This window comes from Drosophila pseudoobscura, chromosome 3, assembly GCF_009870125.1.
Source record: "Drosophila pseudoobscura strain MV-25-SWS-2005 chromosome 3, UCI_Dpse_MV25, whole genome shotgun sequence".
NCBI lineage: Eukaryota > Metazoa > Arthropoda > Insecta > Diptera > Drosophilidae > Drosophila > Drosophila pseudoobscura.
Genome location: NC_046680.1, coordinates 18,437,224 through 18,459,145, shown reverse-complemented (window position 1 = coordinate 18,459,145; position 21,922 = coordinate 18,437,224). Strand labels below are relative to the sequence as shown.

The following is a 21,922-nucleotide window of genomic DNA, read 5'->3' as shown; positions in this document are numbered from 1 at the left end:
GAAAGCCTCTTGGTGGAGTGCTCCCTTGGGCAAACCCATATCTAGTTTCCAGCAATTTATTATGAAAAGCCTAAGAGCTTCCATCGAAGGACTGTTGAGCACTGCCTCAAGTCAGGTTCCACCTAATAGGATGTGAAATAAACTTATGGAAACGAGTTTCTATGGTAAAAATTAATTGATTTTGATTTCAAAGTCCTTCTTGCAAAAGGACAACAGAAAATGTTCCCTACATTTTTAAAATTTAAGATATCGGAGCTCTTAGCAAGGTTTTGATTCCTTTTCTCTGAGTGCACCACCGCCCACCTTGTTCCTGCATTGTGTCAACTGGTCTCTCCACTTAGTCCTGTTCCCCTGCCTGCCCCTGCTGTGCCTTTCGCCCCTCCCTCGTGGGCATATGAAACATTTTCTTTGGGACAAGGAAATATGAATTGCGTGCCAAAGAACAAAAAGCAGCTAAGGAGGAAAGAAAAGTTTCGCTTTGTTTTGTTCGTCTCTGTTATGCTCCCTTTATTTTTTTGCTCTCTTTATTTTCTTTTCGTGTGCTACCCGGTAATCGTGGAGGACAGGGGTAGATTTTGCTCGTGGACACAAGATCTTGGAGACTTTATGAAGTAGAGCCTTCCAATTTATTGGGCAGTTTACGACTAGAGGGTGTCCTTTAGTCGAGATGTCGGCTTAAAACTATGTCTTTTCTTGTTTTCTTATTTTTGGGCTCCTTTGAGCTCTTGTTGCTGCTGCTTTTTCGTGCGCTATTTTTGTGTTTTTCTGCTGGCGCTGCTTGTTGTTTGTGATTTATTTATTTTGTTGTTTGCCGCTTTGTTGTCACTTTACGCTTTTATTGTGCCACCCCTCAGTCCCACAACCATTCTTCCATCCGCATCCCCATCCACCATCCTCCACCCTCCCGGAGGAGTCACAGCCGCATCGAGTATACGCCTCGTTGTGCTTTGCTCTAAGCCAGAAATCATAAAGTTAAACTTTGCTGATTACCCCTGCCCCGCCCTGGCAGGCCACTAAGCCGTGAGGATAATGGGTTGTTGTCGGGGCAGCGGTTCGGGCCGGAGGATAAGCAGGTAACCGGATAGCCCGTACCCAGGCCCAGAAGCAAAAGCAGAAGCAGAACCAGGCATCAATTGAAAGTCAAATCATAAGCCGGAAATCGTTATACATATCACCTGCTGCTCCTGCTGCCGCTGCCACAAAAGAAGAAGGAAACAAATGCCAGGATCAGAGCGAAATGTGTTTTTGCTTGAGGTTTCCTGCACATCCGTTCGATTTTGCCTAAAAGAAATGCGGTCGGGGGATAACGACTCTCGACTGTCAGCTGCCGGTGCTGAGCATCTCGTTTCCGTTTGCAAATAAAACATATGCTTGTTCCTGGCCCGATTCCTGGCTCTCTCCCCGGGCCCTACTTGCGTGCCCCCATAAAAGGTAAATTGAACAGAAGGTAAGGCAGTCACAAGCGTTTCGCCGAACCTAATTTGATTGCCACTCGCTCCTTCGTTGTCAATACTTGGGCTCAGCACTAGGTGTCGTTTCAACTGACTGCCTCACCTCCTCGTTAACAGAGCTTGTCCCCTTGTGTGCTGGTTCCTCATTCATTTCGATGCCACATATTTCCTGTATTTATTTGAATAGCTAAAGGGCTTCACAAGGATACCGTCCACCGTCGAGTGGCTTGATTTTTATTTATTTTTAATTATGAACAATTTTCAGCAAAATATTGCCGTGGCAAAAAATAAACAGAGAGAGGTATAGGGCCAGATAGAAGGGAAAAGAGAGAGAGGTGGAGATAGAGGGAAATGACACAGAAATCACATATTTGTTGACTCTGAACTTTTGATTTATGCGTTCGGGGCAGAGCCTGAGGGAAGAGGCAGCAACTTCATCAGTTGGCATCCGGGTGTGGCAGCCACATATCCACACCCACACCCATCCATCCACCCATCCACCACACGCACTGCTGAGCATGCAAAGGATGCAGCCCGGCAGGCGGGCACTCGCTTACCGCATTGTCCTGTCAGCGTCATTGAGAATGAAATATGAACAGGAGCCGGAGCAGGAACAGTGGCTAGAGGAGGGGCTAGGGCTGGAGCTGGGGCCCGGGTGTGGGGTGGAGGCCATGTGAAAAGTGCGAACATTGAGCGGCAGTCTCTGTTGTTCATTTCCAGGATTGCCACAAACACAGAAGCACTGCTCCTCCTCTCTTTGCTGGGCAGTGTGTGTGGATTCAGTGTGTGTTTTGTGTGTGTGTGCCTGGCCAGAAGGTGGCACTGCAAGCGGCAAATTGCATGCGGTCCCAGTCATGGAAATCATTTAAAATGTTGCATCCGAAATGAATGGACCCCACCGCAGACCAGTCCGGCTCCACCTGCTGCATCCCCCTCATTTGTTTCGGTCACCGCAATTTAAACGTTGACAGCAGGACAGAAGGCGGAGCACGAGGACGAGCAGGAGCCACGAGGAGGCCGCCCCGGGGAAAAACCATCGAATTATGGTATGAACAGGCAGTGTAAATCGCTATTTAGCTCTGGCCTCAATTAGTCGGAAATCCAGACCAAAGATGATGCCCACTGGCCACTGCCTGGACGGGGGTTTCGCTTTCAGGTCGGTGGATATATGTATGTATACTCGTACTGGTATATTTTGTTCGCTTATTATGTTTCATTTTTTGCTTTCCTTCACATTTTATTGGCGGCCACACGCAAAAGTTCCACTTCGTTAAGCAAAAAAACGGCCAAGCGAACATTTTATTGGGGTGCCAAAAGGACTCTTGACTCGACTTGTCATGTCCGCATCTCCGCGAGGGATAGGGGGAGGCGGACAGACCCACGGACACACACAGGCACGCAGACAGCGTAAACTTGGCATTTGTCTAGCTGCCCTTCCCTTCCAGCCCAGTCAATTTCTGGTATGGTCTTCTCTACCACTCCTCCTTGTTCCGCTGCTTCCTCTACTCCTCTACTGCTCTGCGCCACTCATCTTCTGGTGTTATGTTTGCTTTGGGATAAGCAAAAGAATGATGGGAAGGAGCGGGGGCGAATCTCCTATAAATTCCATCAAATTGTAACAAAATAAAATCAATATAATGGGGGAGTAATGCTCATCAAATTTAAAGAGCTTGTTATTCAATTTGTGACTCTGGCGAATGATGGAACGAAATTAATTTGAAACTGGATGAATGGAAATATTTGTGGAGTAATATTCATAATTGAAAAATATAATTCAATTGCCTACAAAATATCCAAGTTTTACAACTATTCAACTTACATGAATGGAGAGAAGACTGGTTCCATTCAGTGAGTGATGTGAATCATGTGAAGACTGCCTTAAATTGGTATTTTGTGCTTCATTCAACTGTACTCCACTGTAATCTCTCTGCTCACATTCAGACCGTATACATCAATGTTTTCTCGAACTCCTTGGATCCAATTATACTGATAATCTTCCTTTTATTTCTGTCTATTCAAAGCTGTCGTTTGCCATCTGCTTTAGTAAGAGTTTCAGCTTGCTGAAAATCATTCCCGATCATCTTTTCTGGCTTGTCCATGGACCCAAGCCCTCAGATGTCTATCGCAGACACACATTTCGCCGTTTTCAGCGGGTATTCAATTAAAATGAAAGAAAAAAGGAGCCCAGTACCGGCAGATCGCATAACCAGGGACACTGAGACGCAGAGACAGGACCATTCAAGCAACCCCTAAGCGAGAAAAGGGAGCAGCTGCTGCCCGTGGCATTGCTTTGGTCCTGCTTGAATCCGTACAACAGTCTGTGGGGACTGTCGCCCCTCCTTGGGACTGGCAGATGCGGCAGGAGCTTCATTAAAATTAACAAAACTTAATTGCAGCTTTCGTGGCACGTAGCATGTTGCAAATGCGTGTTCCAATCCGTTTGATGGGCTGCCCAATCGAGGGAGCCCAGCCAGCACCTGCTGACGATCGGCGCGGCCGAGCTGCCAAAGAATTTTGATATATTGCTATTGGGGCCGATCCTGATACTGGGATCCTGGCTGATTGCAGCTGCAGTCGCTTCGGGCAGGATTATCCGGGCCTGGCAAGTCCTGCTTAGCCTGTCACCGCTTGTAATTCTGAAATGGAAATTGGCTAACTTTTGTCATGTCATTTGGCATTTGCATCCCCACACCCCCTCCACCCTGTTACTCTGGTAACCCTGGTAACCCTGGTAACCCGCCCTCAAACAATTACCCAAAAGTGTACCAAAAGTTCATTGTGCCTCGGCGGACATTCAATTCCTTTCAGCTCTGACATTTGTCTGGTTTTTGCGCCTGCCTGCCCCTCGGACAACTTTCCAAAACTGCCATCAATTTCTGTGGCCAGGCTGGTCATTAATTGAATGCCCCATGTCCTACGCTGCAGTGCCCTGAATAGCCCGCTGCTGGGCCTTCTCCTGCGGAATCATATCCATAAATTGTCGGGTCACACTTGTGGCCAACTATTTAACATAGCCGGCCGCATATGGCGGAGTGAGCTGACACCGACGCCGACGCTGACGCTATCGCTGTCCCTACCGCCCTGTGTGTGTGGTCGGTGGTCGGTGGTCTGCGGTATCGATGTCCTGGCAGCAGCTCCAACAGCAGCGGCAGCAGCGGCAGCACCAGCACCAACAGCAGAGCAACCGGCAACAGCAGGAGTGCGGCAGTTGGGGCTGGTATGGCAGTTGTTTGAAGTGTGCCTCGATAAGCGGCCAGTTGGTCAGCAGCACAATCGAGCGATCCGGTTTCAAAACAAAAGTTTATGGTTACACCCGAAGCGCATCCATGTGGATGATGATTAAATGTTGGAGGGAGTCGGAGAGAAGGAAAGCCACTCGGCCACTGCCACACCCCATTGTCTTACGACTCGCATAATTCCCGCATTAATGACGTCGATTTCAATAAAAACAGCCAACATTTTATGCCTGAGCGAGCGCGTTTTAATGCAAAAGTCAAACAGACACGAGATAAAATAAATATAACTCATACGCCCTGTCTGCAGCAGGAGCCAGGAGCCATGAGCCATGCGGCATGCGGTATGAGCCAGGGGCCAAAGCAGCCACAGAAAGAGCAACAGAAAGAGCAGCTGCCCAGCGTTATTTCCGGTCCCAAACGGAGCAGTGCGTGACCAATGTGGAAGGGCCGGGCCACATTTGCGGACCAACTCCCAGGGAACTGCAACAACTGCAAAAAGCCAGGGAATGCACTGGAAGAAAAAAGTTAGCTGCAAGCAGCCACTGAGAGGAACTAACATTTGTACACCAAGATGAAGCCTCCCGCACATCCGACCGAGAGGCGCTGCCGCATGACGAGCGACATTCGATTCAATTGAACTCTTAATGTACAATAAGATAACAATAAGCCTCAAAATGTCGCACAGTGTAGGGAAAGGGAGGGGTTAACACGGCGAACAGTGAAAAGTCCGTTGAGTCCATTACAATAATAGCGGTAAACTATGTCGCATACGCTCTCTCTCTCTCTCTCTCTGCCTCTTCCTGGCGACTATTTGCATGGAGCATTTTTCGCAGGGGGGCTCAGCGCAATGTAATTTAGATCGTCAGATAAACAGAACTAGAATAAACTAATTAAGGATAAAATGCCTGCCTGGCCACACGTGCAAATACATAGTACAAACATACGTATGTACCGATGGATGAATATTAATGGCAATTTTTCTGCTGGTAGGACTGCTGTCCAGACAATCCATCAATCAATCAATCAAAGTTTATCAATAAAGGAACATTAAATGAGCATTAATCATTAAAACGCTACCAAGCACTCCAAGTGTAGCGCATGGGTGGAAAAACGCACGTCTAACCTTATTTTTCTGTTAATTAAAATTCAATGGACAGCGAAAAACTCTTTGATGCAAGCAGCGAATAAATGTTTAAGCACTCGTACGAGTCTTTTCAGCATGCTCGTTCTTTATACCCTTGCAATAAAATGCTCCCATCTTTTTGAGACAGATCGGGACACCGTTAAATAGGATTAATTTTTGTATTTACTTATTTTGACTACTTAGCCAAATGTGCATATTACACAGTGGCACTTCAAACTGTACATCTACAAGGGATCCAAAGCCCCAGGCCTTATAACATAGCCATGACTCCTCGCTTGCTTCTGTCCACTCCTCTGCCTTCCGCTCTTCCGCGCTTCCGTGGGTGGCTGTAAATCAAACAGTGGCCACCCACGCGCCCAAACACCGCCAACCTGCGCGTGTGCCCCTTCGGTCTGGTCTGGCCTTTTGCATAAGCAAATACGCGCAATTCACAAACACGTGACGCCTCTCTTCCACGCTTTTCCATCTCCCTCTGTCGCCCGACTGGGCTGGCTGCCTGAAAGAGTGGTCGAGTGGGTGAGTGGATGAGTGGACGAGTGAATGAATGAGTGAGTGAGTGAGCGATGGCGATGGTGACCAGTTCATGGTTCAATGACAAGCAACTTTTCGTTGGTTCTGGTTCTGGTTCTGGTTCCTGGCCATTCCTCTACACTGCCCTTTCACTCTTCTCCACAGTTTTGCTTTGTTTTGCGTGTGCTAACTGTTGGATCTCCATCTCCCCTCTCCCGTCTCCACTCCCATGCCACTCCACGTCCGTGTGTCCAGCCATCGACTATTTGCCTGCGGTTTGGCACTCCCACTACTGCCACGCCCACCTGCATACACCCGACGGGCTCTTGTTACATTTCTGTCTTTCTTTATTTCTTTTTTTTTTGTGTGCGGCTTTTGTCTGGACAATCGTTTAATTATGCACAACATTTGGGCGGGCAGGGGGCGGTAGTTGGGGATTATGCATGTATGGGTATCGGCAGACCACTTTAAGTGATATAATTCTGTGATGTAATTTACTTTGGGGGGATATTTGAGCCAAGCACACAGCTCATAATTGTATGGGTAATTTTTGGGTATCATGGTAAATACCACTATTTAATGTTTTCTAAAGTGAAGTTAAGCAAAGATTAACAACCAAATGAAAAGCCTCATATCACATTAGCCAATAGACAACGTCCAGTGGATGGAAATCTAATCTGAATTAAGGGTAATGGGGCTTGAAAAAGGATTAAATGTGCTATCAGTAATATTTTCCCCCTTTTTCGCTCGAAATCAGTGTTCGCCGAGCTTAAATACCAAATGAATAGACTAATATCGCACCAGCCAATTCCAGCACTTTCGATAGCATTTCAAGCACACATTCAATCTAATCTAATAACCAATATTGACCCACAATTAGGCGCAAAGTAGTTTCCCCCGCTCCTGGCCCCACACACCGACGATTCCAACAACGATTTTGATGTTAGTTAAACACGCCAAGTTTGGTACTTCAACATTGATTTGTGCCCCGCAGGACAGGATCGCAAGATACCAGGATTCCGGGGGTAGCGCGCAGAATATTACCCGAATTGGATCATATAAACATAACACTACCGATTTATGGTCGATGCAATTGCCCCGCCTTCCTGCCAGAAAAGGCATTTGCATAACGAGCTGGCCATTTTATGTGCCATATAACCCACGACTATTTCCTGCTTTCCCAGCTATCCCGCTTGCCACGTGACAGAAAAGCGTTAAAAGCCATAAAGGACTATGAGTGCGAGGGGGGCGGCAGTCCAAAGTTAATTGAAAATGGCGGCGGAAAACAAACGGAGCAAATGGAAGAACCTGTTTAGATGCCTCAGAGCTCCAGCATCAGCTTTGGAATTTTATTTCCTTGGCATATTTGATTGCAGGCTCCGCTCTGATACGGCGCACGTACACACACCCATTCCCAAGCCTTTGAATATCAGGTGTCAAAGACTTTCCTATCAGAAATTTTTGCAGCAGTTCCATGTCAAAGCATTGAAGCGAGCGGAGCAAAGGAAATCATTGAAACGTATGTATATCGTATCAGGAGATATTGCTTCAGTTTTCTCGCAATAGTGCATCTCCTGGCCGTAGTATGTCTCTTGGATCAGGGAACACATCCCGGCACATCCCGGAAGGTCGCGTTCCTGTGGCGGACACGTGAAACCATCATCAATCTAGAAGCACTGGCAACGACACTTTTAACGACTTCTTGCGGATTACTTCAAACAAAATAACCACTTTGTAGTAGAAAATTTTATGTTGCCACGGTTGGTGTTGATGGCTTTCGGCTTCAGCTTCAGCTCCTGCTTCAGATACGTCTACGGCCACGGCTTTGGCTTCTGCTCATGATATTTCACTGCATTTTTGCCAAAGTTTTGCTGCGTGCCCCGAAAGTTTACACCTTCCCCCTCCCCCAACCAAAAACATACATATCTACGTGTCAGTGGGCAACCGCAGTGCAAATTGTTGGACTCCGCCTGGCTTAAAGGAGCAACAGCCGCAGAGTGCGGCAGATAAATATTTATTGATACTGCAGCAACGGTCCGTAATTTGCATACATTTATGGTTATGGTCCATTTAGATGCAGTAATTTTAGGCTGAGGACCTCCTGCAGAAGACGGCAATGGGTGGCATAAATGTTTTATATAGAGAAAGTTTCATGGGGGGAATCAACGGATTTATGCACAGCTGCAACTGCAAGTGGCTGTAAAATCTCGCATGAATGTTTATCCTGAGATAGTTATTAATTAGCTAATCATCCCCTCTCAAAAATGTATAGTCTATTACTCGTACTAAAAACATGAAGTGGATAAGTGTCTCCAAGGAAAAGGATAATATCTACATGATATCTTCATCATTGTGGCGCCGAAAGCTCTTTCGCGTGCACAGTTAAACAGGAGCTTTCTTTGTTTTCGTTTATGGAGCTTTTGAAACCCGTTACTCTTCACAATGTAAGCATTACAAGCATCGTTTGAATGTTCATCGGAATAAATATAAATTTATATATTTATTATTTTCTACAGCAGCCTATAAATCCGTATGTTCCCAGAGGTTTTCCATCGCCCGGACTAATGTTTAGTCGAAGATACCCTCCTCGGCGGCCTTGTTGACCAGACCCTTCAGGCCAGCCGCAACCTCGACACCGACCTCGGTGATCTGGTTGGAGGGCAGGAAGAAGCCGTAGGTGCCCTTGTCGCGCAGCTCTACGGTGCAGGTGAAGGGGATGTTCTTCACGCCGTAGGCCCAATCCTTGGCAGCGCCAGAGACGACATCTGAAGGTGAGTGTTGCGGTCAGTTGGGAAATCGAAGGGAAAGCAAATCGTAATACTCACAGTTCAGCAGACCGCTGGCGCCGTAGGTGAAGGCTGAGCCGTAGGGCTCAGACGCAGCATCGGAGAAGGCGGCGGCGATGCGCTTCATCTGTTCGTAGTTGGGGGGGAACTCGGTGTTGCTGTGGCCGTAGGGCAGGAGCACGTACTGGCCGTAGGCGTGGAAGGCCATGTAGGACCGGATGTAGCCGTCCTCGAAGGAGCTGACGAAGGACTGCAGGCTGAGGATCTCGATCTCGGTGTTGGGCTCGTGGCCGCCGAACCAGTGGTCGCAGGGCTCGTCGATGTTCCAGCCGGCACCGCCCCAGTGGTAGTCGAAGTTGCGGTTCATGTCGATGCCGTAGCAGGGGCCGGAGGAGTTTGTGGCGCCATTGGGACGTCGGTTCTTGCGCCACAGGCGCTCCACTTCGTGGGTGTAAACGAAACCGTCGGGGTTGACCATGGGCACTACAATCCAATCGTACTCCTCGCTCAGGCGCTGCATCTCAGGGTCTTCGGAGTTGATCAGCTCGTTGAGGAGGAAGGTGACGGTGGCCGAGGAGATCCACTCCATGGCATGGATGTTGCCCTCCAGGAAGATGGCCTTGTTGCCCTCGCGCTTCGACAGCCTGATGCTCTTGATGTCGCGGCCCTCGTATGACTGGCCGATCACCTTGCACTCCAGGTAGTCGTGGGCGGCGCACTCCTTGTCCACCCAGTCGTAGATCGTGTCCAGGGTGTGATACGACTCCCACTCCATCTGAGAGTCCTTATCCACAGCAGACTTATCCAGCAATCTTAAGAACAGAAGGTAGGTATTTTAGATATGATCCGAATGGAGATCAATTACACTTACTTTTGCAGATCATCGACAATCACTTTAAAGATAATCTTCAATTCATTCAGTTTACCCTCAACGTACTTTTGGAGCAGGGGACCCACAATGATGTTATAACTATGACCAGGACCAGCGAGCTCGTTGAGGACGTGCACCTGGAATGATATTCGGATTTCACTGAACTGTTCTCCTGTAGAACACACACGATGTTCTTACGGAAATGTCTTCGTAGATCTCCTTCAATTCCTCCAATTGCTGTTCGTTCTCGATGAACAAACTGTAGACCTTGAAGTAGTCGTAGCGAATGGCCAAACGGTCCGTTGCCGACGACTTGGGCGCGGCCATGGCCAGCGGCAGGATGGCGAGTAGGAGGAGGAGCAGTCTCATGTTGGTGTCTGGAACGGTCGAGCGTTCACTGTGTCGCCAGTAGATCCGGACAAGGCTTTTATTTGTCTCAGGAGTGGCCACTCCAGATGGCGTTATCTAAAACTGATAGGTGTATTGAATGTGGGAATAGTGGAAATAATTGATCAGTCATCTGGCGTGTGTCTCGCCCGTGCTTATCTGGTACCTTACCCTGTCCAACCTACCACAAAGTAAAGACTGAACTTTGCTACTCCCGGATACTTAGCAAACTGCGTTCTCCGCTCCGATGACGTCTCCTTCTACCCCCAGAGTCAAGTCTAGTTAAATAATAAAATGCACCAAACGGGAAGACAGACACTCTCGTTATCAGGAAGTGCCACTCGTCGCTAAATATGTCAATTTAATTGGATACTCACAGGCTCTGCTGATCGTCTGCGCGTGAAAGAGTACTCCTCATAGAATGCACTCGGCACTGGCACCGAAGAAATGAGAGAATTTATTTAATCAAAAATTGCAACTGTTTATGAAATAAGTGCATCCTATCACCAGCAATATAGTAGTTGCTTGCATTGGCCGATTTCCTTCATTTGAAATTGTCTTTTCACCGCGCCACACTTAGTGGTGATGCCCATTATGATGGACAGTCCATAGAGATGGCAAACATCTTGTCAATTGCATTGCCACTGTCCGTTTGCATTGAACTCGTATAGACTTTCTTTCAGTTCCGCTTTTTTGGTGTCAAGCTGATTTGTTTATAGATCAGTTTTCAGTAAAAGTGGTCAAAGGCGTAAGGCGTCAAAGTGATTAACAAATTTTTACAATGTGCTCGCGGGCGGTACAGAAGCCAGACTTTTTTACTGCCTCTGTGATAAAAACGGTGGCTGCACTATTTGAATTTGTGCCGCCCCGTTTCTCAGCACCGCAGCTACCTAGCCCAGGCTTCTAGTTCCCAAATTAACGTGCCGACACCTGGGTTTTTTTTTACCAAATAATTACTTTATTGGTTATTTATTCCCAAAGGTAGTCAGCTTCATTATATTTTATAATATCTATACATATTTACATCTCAGATCACTGTCTAGAATTGAATAAATTCATAAGTTAACCAAACGCAAGTAATGGCTATTTCAATATCTATTTCAGTTTCGCAAAGGTTGTTTTCTTGAAAATATCAATGACTTGCTGCTCCATCACCAGTGCCACCAGCCGTTCCAGCACCCAGCAGAATCAGAGCCGATGGACTCCTCAAGCAAGCCTAGCCATATCCGCTCTGCATAATTCCAGCCCTAGAGCACAGCCTGAAGATCGTTAATCGTTACTAAAAAGAATATGTGAAAAGCTTTGTAATGTTGCCAAAAGGGGACTAGTTTGCTCAGACTTTACTTGATCAATGAAATTATCCTCTTGGCATTCTCAAATTCTGGTAAACGTTCCTAGCTCATTGGTGTCCAGATGGCCCTGATCATTCAAGTCCAGTGTTGGATCCGTTTCTGCAATCCCAAACATACCCGCCAAGAGATAGCCGCCAGCCATTATGTCATCTGGCTCCAGTTTCTCCGGCGGAGCAATCAGGGCATCGTCGCCTTGATAGACATAGGGCAGTCGGAGGATCCAGTAGGCGCTCTGCGATAATCGGGGTGGGACCATGCTGCCTAAGGTGAATGTGTACTTGTCCTTTCCCATGCAGACTTTGGGGTCGACGATGATGTTGACGGGAGCCTTGGGAGTGACCACATGGATACGCATTAGCTGGGCCAAATAATTATTTTGGGATCGGCAAGGACAAGGATAGTACAATGGCATGTTGGTGTGCACCATCTTGCTGCAGGTGTCCCGCTCGATGTCTGCTCCGCCACGGAGCACACGGTCCGGACGGCACATCATAAAGCGATGTCCGCGAGAGCACTCGTACTCGAACCCCACGAAGATTTTCAGCACCATCCGATCGCCGTGCTTGCGATATCGTTGCTGTTTCTTACTCATATGCGGCTGGTGGGAATTGTGATAGTGCTTGGTGGCGTGTACAAGCCTAAGCTGGACGTCCCAGGGCAGGAGGAAGTTGGCGCCGGAGAGGAAGCCGCTTTGGAAATGCTCCTGTAGGCCCGTGTTGTGGCTGTATATGGAACTGGGGCCGACACAGGCCAGTGACCAGCTGGGGAACAGAGGCAGGAGTCCAACTTTACTCAAGGTGTGCACCAGGCCAGGGAGATATTCTGTGGTAGATGTCAAGCACATGCTGGGCAGAGGGGCGATCGAATCGGGATCACAGGATTCCTCATGCTTTTTGGCGGGTTCTTTTAGCTGCAGCACCAGCTCGTTATTTGACTCCTCGCTGGATGTGCCGCTACAGGTGGATTCCGCTTCAGAGCTGGAACTCTGATCGAAGCACGGTTCTGATTCGTTCAGCGAGACTCCGAAGCCGGCTATGGACATGTTCAGATCCGATCCAAATGTGGGGGACAAGGGCTGGGAACAGCCATTGCTCTGAGTGATGTGCTGCTCCTCCCGCTCTCCCGTTGGCAGTTCCTCATCCTCCTCGTCCGGGTCTAGTTCTGCGTCCTCGGCCAGACGATTCTTCCCGGCGTGCAGCAGGGGAAATGCAACCTCAAATGCCGCTGCCCGGTATTCATTGTTGGTCGGTTCGAAGATGGGAAACTTGAACTGCTTGACCTTCACACAAAGATTGCACATTTTGACCATGTGCTCGTAGAACTCATAGTTGGCCTGCCGCAGGCTGAAGGGGTCCTCTCTCCTTCCCTGAGTCCGGCCACAATTGCAGCTGGAAACGTGGATCACTCCACTGTTGTGCTTGTCATGCGGCATTTCCTTGGGCTGGGTACAGGGCTGGGATCGCAGGCTGAGCTGCTCACACTGCTGCCTACCATCCTGCCAGTGCCTGAGACAGGTGGCCGTCATCTTGGCTATGGACGCCTCAGCCGGTGGTCCGCGTCCCTCCTCCTCAAAGGCGAGGGTGGCTTCGGCCAGCAATTGCTGGTGCATTGAGCTGCCGTAGATGGCTGGGGCAGCCTTTTTGTAAGCCTCTATGCCCATCTTGAGGCCAATCTCGCACAGATGTTCCCAGAATCTGAAAAGCAATCAAGTAAACAGGAAAAATCCCGAGTTTAAAGGATTCCTGACTCACTTTTTTTCATAGTTTAGGCTCTCGTCGAAGGACTGCAAAAAGACCTGCTGCAAAGAACCAGAATGAATAATTACGCGCTTTACGCCGTCTTCCAGCCACCAACTCACATAATCCTCGTTTCGGATCTCGTTAAGTGATTCCTGTGTTCCTGCACTGCTCACCAGCAGCTTGTGCAATTCCGCAGTGCAATCGTGCCACTCCTGGGCATTGAGCAACTGAAGCTGTCCCCTTTGTGGTACCTGCTTGAAGGAGCCCTCGTCGAAGCAGCCTAGCAATGCGTCTTGGACGTGCCTCTGCAGAAAGTGCCAGGCGGTGTGCTCTGTCTTGTACTGCCGCTCCTCGTAATTTGTGTTTTCGAAGGACTCGCCAAAGGACTTGACGAACCCGTCGAAGGGGGCTAGTTCAAGGACTTCCAGATCATCGTCCTCTTCTTTGACATCTACCTTGCGCATGTCCAAGTTTAGGAATTCTATGGATTGCAGAAGTCTGTCCGCATGGAGCTGATCGTGGGCATTGTAGAAGACAAACTGCTTATTGTTGGGCAGAGCCAGCAGAGAGCTCGAACTGCTGTTGGTAATTATCTGGTGGTGGCGCAGGAGCTCATAGATGCTGTCCTCCGTTTGAAATTCGCAGGCAGACACGCATTCCCGGGTCTTGCCCTCCTCGTTGGTAAAGTTCTCGAAGAGGAACAGAATCCTGGGGGTACACAGGCGGCACTTTTCGCCAAGCAGTCTCCCAGCAGGGGTCTCCTTCAAGAGACTGGGCAGAAACTGTATCAGATGCTGTTCTCTGCCGAACTTCATGAGCTGAAAAATGGTCACCAAAGAGAGATCAAAGGTCTGACCTGTCTCCACGTAGACTAAAATGTGGCAGACGTGGAGGGCCAGTAGCATCATTCGCACGAACCGGCACTTCATCCGTTCGTAGAAGCCATCGAAGTCGAACGGGGCCCCGTCCTGTTCCATGGTTTCATCTATCTGCTGACCCAAAATCGCATCGTCGAAGGTCGTTTCGAAGTGCAGCAGCAAAGTAGAGGTGCCTGGTTTATAATAGCACTGCAACTGTCCGTCAGTCGGCTCATGGTCTACAGGTGGTTCCATCCCAAAGGCCCGCATTTTGTTGGCCAGCACACATCGTGATCGGCCAATAACTCCAACGACCACGAGGGACCGGCCCAGCTGGTCCAATTCTTGGCTAATTGAAGATAAGCAATTGTGTACAGTCGAAACTGGAAGATGCAGTACTCTTACGCCACATGCTCAGGTATGTTTGGAAATTTCCAGGTGTAGTAATCTTTCAATCCCATTTGAAAACAAAATTTGTAAATTGTGTTTGGAAATCAGCTGTTTGCTGTTGGAAACAACGATAGTAGCAGACTCTGCGATAGTATCGAAAGTTGGCGGCAGATAGTGGGCATTTTGAATTATCCTTCATATCAGCTTATAGCCACAGTGACTTATATGTCTTATTTCGTTCGTATACTTATGGAAAAATTTCTAAATGGGAACTAGGTGCGTGACTAATTTTATGATCGAATTTTTTAAGCATTAATGTGCTAGGACTGTTATTTATAGGGTATACAAATGGCCATACACCGGTTGCAACATTGACATGACAGCATTGCGACTGTTTTTTTGTTGAACTATTTTGTTTAAACCTTGTTTTAGTCAAAATACAATAAAAGCAAGGAATAAAAACTAACCAATTGTGTAGAAAATTTATTCATTAATCGTATAAAATTATGTGGGCATGGCTAAATGTGCTATATATATGGTAATATTCTACGGAAGATAAAAATCGAGGAAATTGGAAAACAGAACTTGAATTTGTCAGTATATTTACGGTATATTTTTAAAAAGAGACGGTATATATTTTTGAGGGTCAGACCGTATATTGATAGCAGCAAATAGTGATGTAAATTTGAATGAAAACATCGATGTTGATGTCCATCGATGTTGTCAAAATCAAACATCGATGTTGGATTGATACATCGGATTTATTCTTCGATGCATCGATGTATGACCGCGAAATTAGGATCTGAAGACACGGTGACAGCCTCTGATGATTGCGATGGGAAAATTAGTGACAGGCAGTTGTGGTACTGTTTCTGATACTGAGTTTTATTGAACAAATAGATCTTCTTATATAGCTAGCAGTGGTACACTTATTGTATGGGAAGGAACGCACAGGCTCCATGTGAGTTTATTTTTAGATAGGATAGACTTACTCTGTGCGGGGCTTACAGAGTAAATAGTTTATTGCTTCGCCCTTTTTGGTGGGTTCGAGTTTACAAGTGCAATTGTCTATTCTTAGTTGCTAATGTAATTTTCGTGTCGTCATATTCATTGACATGAAGTGACATGGACAATTGTATTTATGAGTATTTTTGTATGAGATTGTACTGTCTATTCTGTAATATTAATAAGGTATATGTCTGTGACTGAACAGTAATCTTCCCAAAACACACAACGGGCTGCCTTCGAATGATGTTAACGGCGTTCGCAGTTTCATATTTAAACAAACATCGGTAGCAGCAAAAACATCGGAAAACATCAGTAAACATAGGCAGAAAAACATCGATGTTCGAAGCATCGAGGTTTTTTTACATCACTAGTTCACACTCGATAGTATCGGGCTCATATATTAATATTGAAAAAGTCTTTTAACGGCTATTTTTCAAGCGAAATTAAATAAAAACTGTTCAAAATGAAACGTTTTATTCATATTATTCCTCAAAAACTATGAAATGTTTCATAAATAAGTCTGAAAATATAAATTCATGACGTTTACTTTCCAAGATAAGTTCATATTTGTAAGTTCAAATTAAAAAGTAAGCAACAAATGTTTCAAACATTAATCTTAGTCTATAGAGATAATTCGCTTATTATAAACCGCTTATTTGCTAAAATCAGGTTCATTGGTAATCACCAGTTGTTATTTAAAAACAAAAGTTTGTTTGAGAGCGGACCTGCGCTCCGAAATGATCTGCCCAGCTTTGGAAAACATGCGCTCTGATTCAGTCGATGTTGCGGGAACTTGTCCATTGTTAACGATTTCAGCTACCATATATATATACAATAGCCAAATTCAAAGTATAGATGGGCAAACGACAGCTACAAGCTCGATGGTATCATGAATAGTAGCAAAACCATCGATAGTAGCGAATGGCACCAAACCATCGATACTATCGATAGTGCCATTGATTGTTTGACACCTCTAATTCTCACATTTTTGCCCGACTCGCGAACAAATTTTTAATAGTTATTAAACGCTCCCGCACGCGCCTAACAGTTAGCAGTGAGATATTACATTACCTGGGATTGACAGAGTACGAAATAACAGCACAAACTGTGGAACAGATATGCATTTGGCATTACATAAGAAGCGAATGGCTAAGCGAAAATAATTGGGAATCGGACAAAGATTGACTGCAATTGAAGATATTTCATCAGCCATTTTGGAGCGCAGCCACAGCAAGAGTTTCGGACTGAAGAAAAGTCTTGTACACTGGGAAACAAATTAAGGGAAAATATGTGCTGGGCAACAATAAAGCTAAGGCAGGAGTGTTTCAACTGTAGCAGCAGCAGCAGTGAGGCCGCCAACAACAGCAACAACAGCAACAGCAGCAGCAACCAGAACCGCCGAGAGTGTGCGCCTAGCAACAAGATCGAATTGGCGAGCGAATTTCTTTGATTTGCGCCCATGTGTCCGCAGCATTTCTCAAGCCAAAGAGTGTAAATAGTAGTACATAGTTATAGCACAATTCACGCGCACAGTGAACTCTGCAAAAAGGAAAACTTAAGATTATAGCAGTAATACAAAGATACAAGAGAGATCGATCCCAAAATGAATCCCAGCGGACCAGCTGCCACAGGCAGTCCTAAGAAATTCAATGTTTTGGCCCACTTCAAGTACGAGCATCTGGTGGCCGGAGTGTCCGGAGGAGTAGCGTCTACAATTATACTCCATCCACTGGACCTTATCAAGATTCGATTTGCTGGTGAGTTACATTTCATTCATTTTAAGTAGTTTCCACTGTACTTGGGGCTGCCAGCTGCTGATACTGAACCCCACAGCACGTGCAGACGCCTCCACAGCGTCGCCAGCTTGGCTGGAGATTGCACTGTTGTGCCTCGGCGCCCCGTCCCGCCCCGTCTCTCGAATGTGGTTGCGCAGTGCATTTGGAAAATTTCCATGGAAAATTTGAAACGGTTGCTGCCTGAGGTTGCAGAAAGGCTTCGTCAGTAAACTGAGACGATGCCGGGTTTGGATGATTCTCATTTATTTAATGGTTCTTTTTCTTTGCTGACGCGTCCGATAGCTGGTCGAAATTTATTGATTTGTTGACAATTCCGTATGACTGATTATGGCCCACTCCACTCCACTGTTGGCTAAATTTACTCTAATCTAGAATTCTCGAGAAGCAAATAAAAACACGCCCTCAAACTGTTTTTCGTTGCCTGTCAAAGATCGATATTAACCCAACAGTTAACCTCAGTGGGTGCTATGGCCTGTAATTAGCAGATACAATTTCAGACGAAACGAACAGCTGATTGTCATTCTGAATCAGCTGATAGTCGTTTTTTTTCGCCTCCTTTGCTTGGCTTGTGGAAAAACATTCAATGAATCATTTCCCAACATACATGTATAAATGTAGTTGGCCTCGTTGGCGCTTCATGCGCAAAATATGTGTACACGAGCAATATTTCCGTATAGTTGGGTTCAAAACAACAACAACCGGAGCGGGTTTGTTAAATATTATTGTTTTGTTGCTGCTTGAGATCAGCGCTAAAAGGCGACCAGCGTAAGAGTCAATATGTAAATTCAGCGGAAAAATGTTGAGTAAACAATAACCACAATGGGAGTCCCAGCAAATTAGGTTGTTTATGCGAATAAAATCACACCATGCGAAATTTCGTAAACTGATAAAGCAGCTCAAAGACCCAGACATACGAGCACACTGGTAGATAGCAGCCCACAGCTTTCTGCTTTCTGTTCTTCTATTTCCATTAACAATGTGTCTCGGAGTAATTCCAGCTCGGAAACTCGTCGAATCTTATCCAGCTTCAACAGCTGTTTTCTATTGACTTGACTTGCGCAAGGCCTTCTACTTTTCTGCGATGACGCATTTGGCTTACACGCTCGAAACTTGTTTGCTTTTGCTCTTTTGCTCACGTGACCACGCTGCTGCCTGGTGCTGCTTGCTGCTGACTGTACATTCGCTTTGTTAACGGCAACTTTCGGCCGCTGACAGACGACAGCTTTGGACACTGTCCTGTCCGGTTTATGTGGCACAAGCAGCCGCAAAACGAGTTCCAGCCTGTTGCCAAGCGGGAAGTTCGCTGAATCAGCCCCCGCCACTTGTGACCTTATCGGGTGCTATCGAGTGCACCATCAAAAACTCATTACTTTGCCCTAAAACTCGATGTGTCAGCAGATAGGCGTTTACTTAATTTATAGATCATCATCCGGACTTGCCGAGCAGCAGCCAGTTAGTGCCATCGCTCAAGGTCACTCATGGGGCAACTAAAAATAGCTAAGAAATACAAAAATTGAGAATACTGAAAGTTCTGGCGAAAGACGAGCCCCCTTTCTGGCTTGTGGCGCTGTTGTCAGGCCAGCTCCAGCTACTACCGTGCTCGTACATACATATTTTCATATAAATAGATGCTAATGGACGCGTACAAATGTAGAGCTCATTTCGACTCTCCCTGCTTATCGCATCCGCTGGCAATTAACGCTATCTGTTGGGCGAAAACAACTTTGGCCAGGGCCTGTTAGAGTCAACAACTGATTTGCCGTCCATTCCGGGCCGTGCCGTACCGTACAGTTGCCTACGGTAAAGAACAAGCAATGGAATGACGTATCCTAGCCTTACCGTGCCCTCCTGCCCAATTATCCAACTATATGATGACACGATTTTTACTGCCCTGTCTAGACGTATTTATCACAGCGGGTTTTCCGTTTCGATTGTCTACTTTTAGTTAACGATGGACGGACAGCGACGGTGCCCCAGTATCGTGGATTGGGCAGCGCCTTTACCACCATATTCCGCCAAGAGGGCTTTCGAGGGCTCTACAAGGGCGTCACCCCCAATGTCTGGGGATCGGGCTCCTCCTGGGGGCTGTACTTCATGTTGTAAGTGGATCTGAACTTGCATTTGTCTCGAAGAAACCATCCATTAAAACTTCCCTTGTCACTTGCAGCTACAACACCATCAAAACATTCATCCAGGGCGGTAATACAACAATGCCACTGGGTCCCGCCATGCACATGCTGGCTGCCGCCGAGTCTGGAGCCCTCACCCTGCTCCTAACCAATCCCATTTGGGTGGTAAAGACGCGCCTGTGTCTGCAGTGTGACTCCTCGGCCAGTGCCGAGTACCGGGGAATGGTACATGCTCTGAGCCAGATCTACAAGGAGGAGGGTGTCCGGGGATTGTACAGAGGGTTCGTTCCCGGCATGCTGGGCGTCTCACACGGAGCCATTCAGTTCATGACCTACGAGGAGATGAAGAATGCCTACAACGAATACCGCAAGCTGCCCATCGATACGAAACTGGTGTGTATACAAATCAGTGGAGAACAGCATCACATGACCAGGTTGCTCGTGCCGTTGCCATCCAATATAATATATACATGCAGATATAGTATAGGCACATCCATATCTGTATATATCCGGCTGTGGCTGCTCTTTGGTGACGTCTGAGCGATTTGGCAGCTGTTCAAGAAAATTTCTTTTCGCTCGCATTTCTAACCGTTGATCGCTTTCCATCCACAGGCCACCACCGAGTACTTGGCCTTTGCAGCCGTCTCCAAGCTGATTGCGGCTGCAGCCACATACCCGTACCAGGTGGTGCGTGCCCGCCTGCAGGATCACCACCACCGCTACAGCGGCACCTGGGACTGCATTAAACAGACTTGGAGGTACGAACGCATGCGCGGTTTCTATAAGGGACTTGTGCCGTACCTGGTCCACGTCACGCCCAACATCTGCATGGTCATGCTGATCTGGGAGAAGCTGACCAGCTAGATAGAGTATTAACCAGAACCTAGGATCTAGCATCTAGGAATTATGATCTAGAATCTGGAACAGAATTTAAGCACCTAGAATACACGAATCTTTCTAGTTTCCTCCAATGTGCAGCAAACAGCAACAAAAATGACAACATGTTTTGTATTATTGTTATAATTCGATTAAGAACAACCTAAATACTAGCCCTAAGTTAAATCCATAACTAGTTTGTTTTATATTCTGCGCATCTTCACGTTGAAAGTTATTGTGATGGTATGTAAATTCAAAGATGAATTTCTTGCACACTTCACCGAAGCAACACACAGCCACACACACACATTTAGTTCATAGTTTAGTTAAATTATTTATTTTGTAATGGATTGGAATTGTAAACGCAGCTGAAACCAGTTTCTAGTTTAGTTGAGACAAAATTTCGTTTTGGCAAAAAGATTCTTCATAGTTTCGCAAATGGTTTACAATCTTAAGGATGAAATTAACCTTGACACTTATGTAAATAAGCATAAAACGCATTGTGAACCACCAACTAAGCTGCTGAAGCAGAACAATCCCAATCAAACCATAAAACCAAGAGAAGAAAATACAAAACTAGTTACTTACCTATATTAAAATGCCATGATGGCAATCCAAAAGGACACTAAAAAAAACAACAAACTGAAGAACGTCTCGGGTCCAACCAGAGTCTTTTAATTTGGCCAAGGGCTATGGGCTTCAGCTTCAGCCGTACGCTATGTTGTAAGTAGTCCGTGCTCCTCTCTTTCTATTTCCAATTCTCGTAACTTGTGCAGAATCTCTTTGCTAAACTGAAACAGCCAACGCGTTGTACTGTAAGTAATTGTAGCCACCTCATCACAGTCACTAACCCCCTATCCATGTTTCGTTTCATTACAGATTCGAAGGCCTCAAAGGCTTCTACAAGGGCCTGCAGCCTAACCTGACGCGTGTTATACCCGCGTGCATGATCACGTTCCTCGTGTACGAAAACGTATCGCATTACATGCTGGCCAAACGGAAAAGTGCCGAGGGTCAGACACAGGCCATAAAGAAGGACAATTAAATCGAAAACTTACGATTCAGGATTCCTCTAGTTTATAATTAAGAAGTGTACCTCTATATCGCATTACATTATACCAGTAGTCGCAGGGCAGCTGCACAAGTGTTGAGCACTGGAAGCAGTTCCCATTTCTAATGGTGTTGAACGATTCTTTAGTCTATTCGTACATCTGTTGTTCCTACGGTGTTTAGCCACTTGGCAGATTTGGCTACGTCTGACAAACCGTCAGTGATTGCTGATACCCAAACAAACTAATTATTTTGTAGTCCATTATTGAAATATAAATGTAAATAAATGTTGGAATAAGATCAAAATGCAACAGCCTCCATCAGGCATCGTATATTGTCA

The 21,922-nt window shown here is 46.5% G+C and overlaps 3 protein-coding genes across 4 annotated transcripts; 1 reads left to right on the top strand and 2 right to left on the bottom strand.

Annotated features, from left to right (window-relative positions):
* Positions 1–8,822: 8,822 nt before the first annotated feature.
* Positions 8,823–10,410, bottom strand: LOC4805185 (zinc carboxypeptidase). Its single transcript, XM_001361595.4, has 4 exons — positions 10,197–10,410; positions 9,999–10,135; positions 9,167–9,939; positions 8,823–9,106 (listed from the first exon to the last, which is right to left on the bottom strand). Exons 1-4 carry the CDS (start codon positions 10,365–10,367, stop codon positions 8,910–8,912), a joined length of 1,278 nt encoding a protein of 425 aa, XP_001361632.1. The 5' UTR covers positions 10,368–10,410; the 3' UTR covers positions 8,823–8,909.
* Positions 10,411–11,465: 1,055 nt separating this feature from the next.
* LOC6898813 (protein SMG8) lies at positions 11,466–14,873 on the bottom strand. Of its 2 annotated transcripts, none has more exons than XM_002138751.3 (5): positions 14,739–14,873; positions 13,596–14,682; positions 13,489–13,535; positions 11,730–13,431; positions 11,466–11,664 (listed from the first exon to the last, which is right to left on the bottom strand). In XM_002138751.3, exons 1-4 carry the CDS (start codon positions 14,792–14,794, stop codon positions 11,760–11,762), a joined length of 2,862 nt encoding a protein of 953 aa, XP_002138787.2. In that variant the 5' UTR covers positions 14,795–14,873; the 3' UTR covers positions 11,466–11,664; positions 11,730–11,759. The 2 variants fall into 2 exon arrangements, with proteins under 2 accessions (XP_002138787.2, XP_015040476.2); XM_015184990.2 differs by having other exon boundaries at positions 13,489–13,532.
* A 1,804-nt stretch (positions 14,874–16,677) lies between these two features.
* Positions 16,678–21,889, top strand: LOC4805184 (mitochondrial folate transporter/carrier). The gene is made up of 5 exons (XM_001361594.5): positions 16,678–17,488; positions 19,473–19,626; positions 19,695–20,049; positions 20,269–20,414; positions 21,412–21,889. Exons 1-5 carry the CDS (start codon positions 17,335–17,337, stop codon positions 21,575–21,577), a joined length of 975 nt encoding a protein of 324 aa, XP_001361631.5. The 5' UTR covers positions 16,678–17,334; the 3' UTR covers positions 21,578–21,889.
* Positions 21,890–21,922: the final 33 nt, after the last annotated feature.

Bases quoted from the DNA above. Each gene is read 5' to 3' on its own strand.
- LOC4805185 (XM_001361595.4), bottom strand. From the start codon at position 10,367: ATGAGACTGCTCCTCCTCCTACTCGCCATCCTGCCGCTGGCCATGGCC. The intron at 9,940-9,998 runs GTAAGTGTAATT...TCTGTTCTTAAG, and splicing joins ATTGTCGATGATCTGCAAAA to ATTGCTGGATAAGTCTGCTG. The intron at 9,107-9,166 runs GTGAGTATTACG...ACTCACCTTCAG, and splicing joins CGCCAGCGGTCTGCTGAACT to ATGTCGTCTCTGGCGCTGCC.
- LOC6898813 (XM_002138751.3), bottom strand. From the start codon at position 14,794: ATGGGATTGAAAGATTACTACACCTGGAAATTTCCAAACATACCTGAG. The intron at 14,683-14,738 runs GTAAGAGTACTG...ATCTTCAATTAG, and splicing joins AACATACCTGAGCATGTGGC to CCAAGAATTGGACCAGCTGG. The intron at 13,432-13,488 runs GTGAGTCAGGAA...ATTGCTTTTCAG, and splicing joins AGCCTAAACTATGAAAAAAA to ATTCTGGGAACATCTGTGCG.
- LOC4805184 (XM_001361594.5), top strand. From the start codon at position 17,335: ATGAATCCCAGCGGACCAGCTGCCACAGGCAGTCCTAAGAAATTCAAT. The intron at 19,627-19,694 runs GTAAGTGGATCT...TGTCACTTGCAG, and splicing joins TGGGGGCTGTACTTCATGTT to CTACAACACCATCAAAACAT. The intron at 20,050-20,268 runs GTGTGTATACAA...TTCCATCCACAG, and splicing joins TGCCCATCGATACGAAACTG to GCCACCACCGAGTACTTGGC.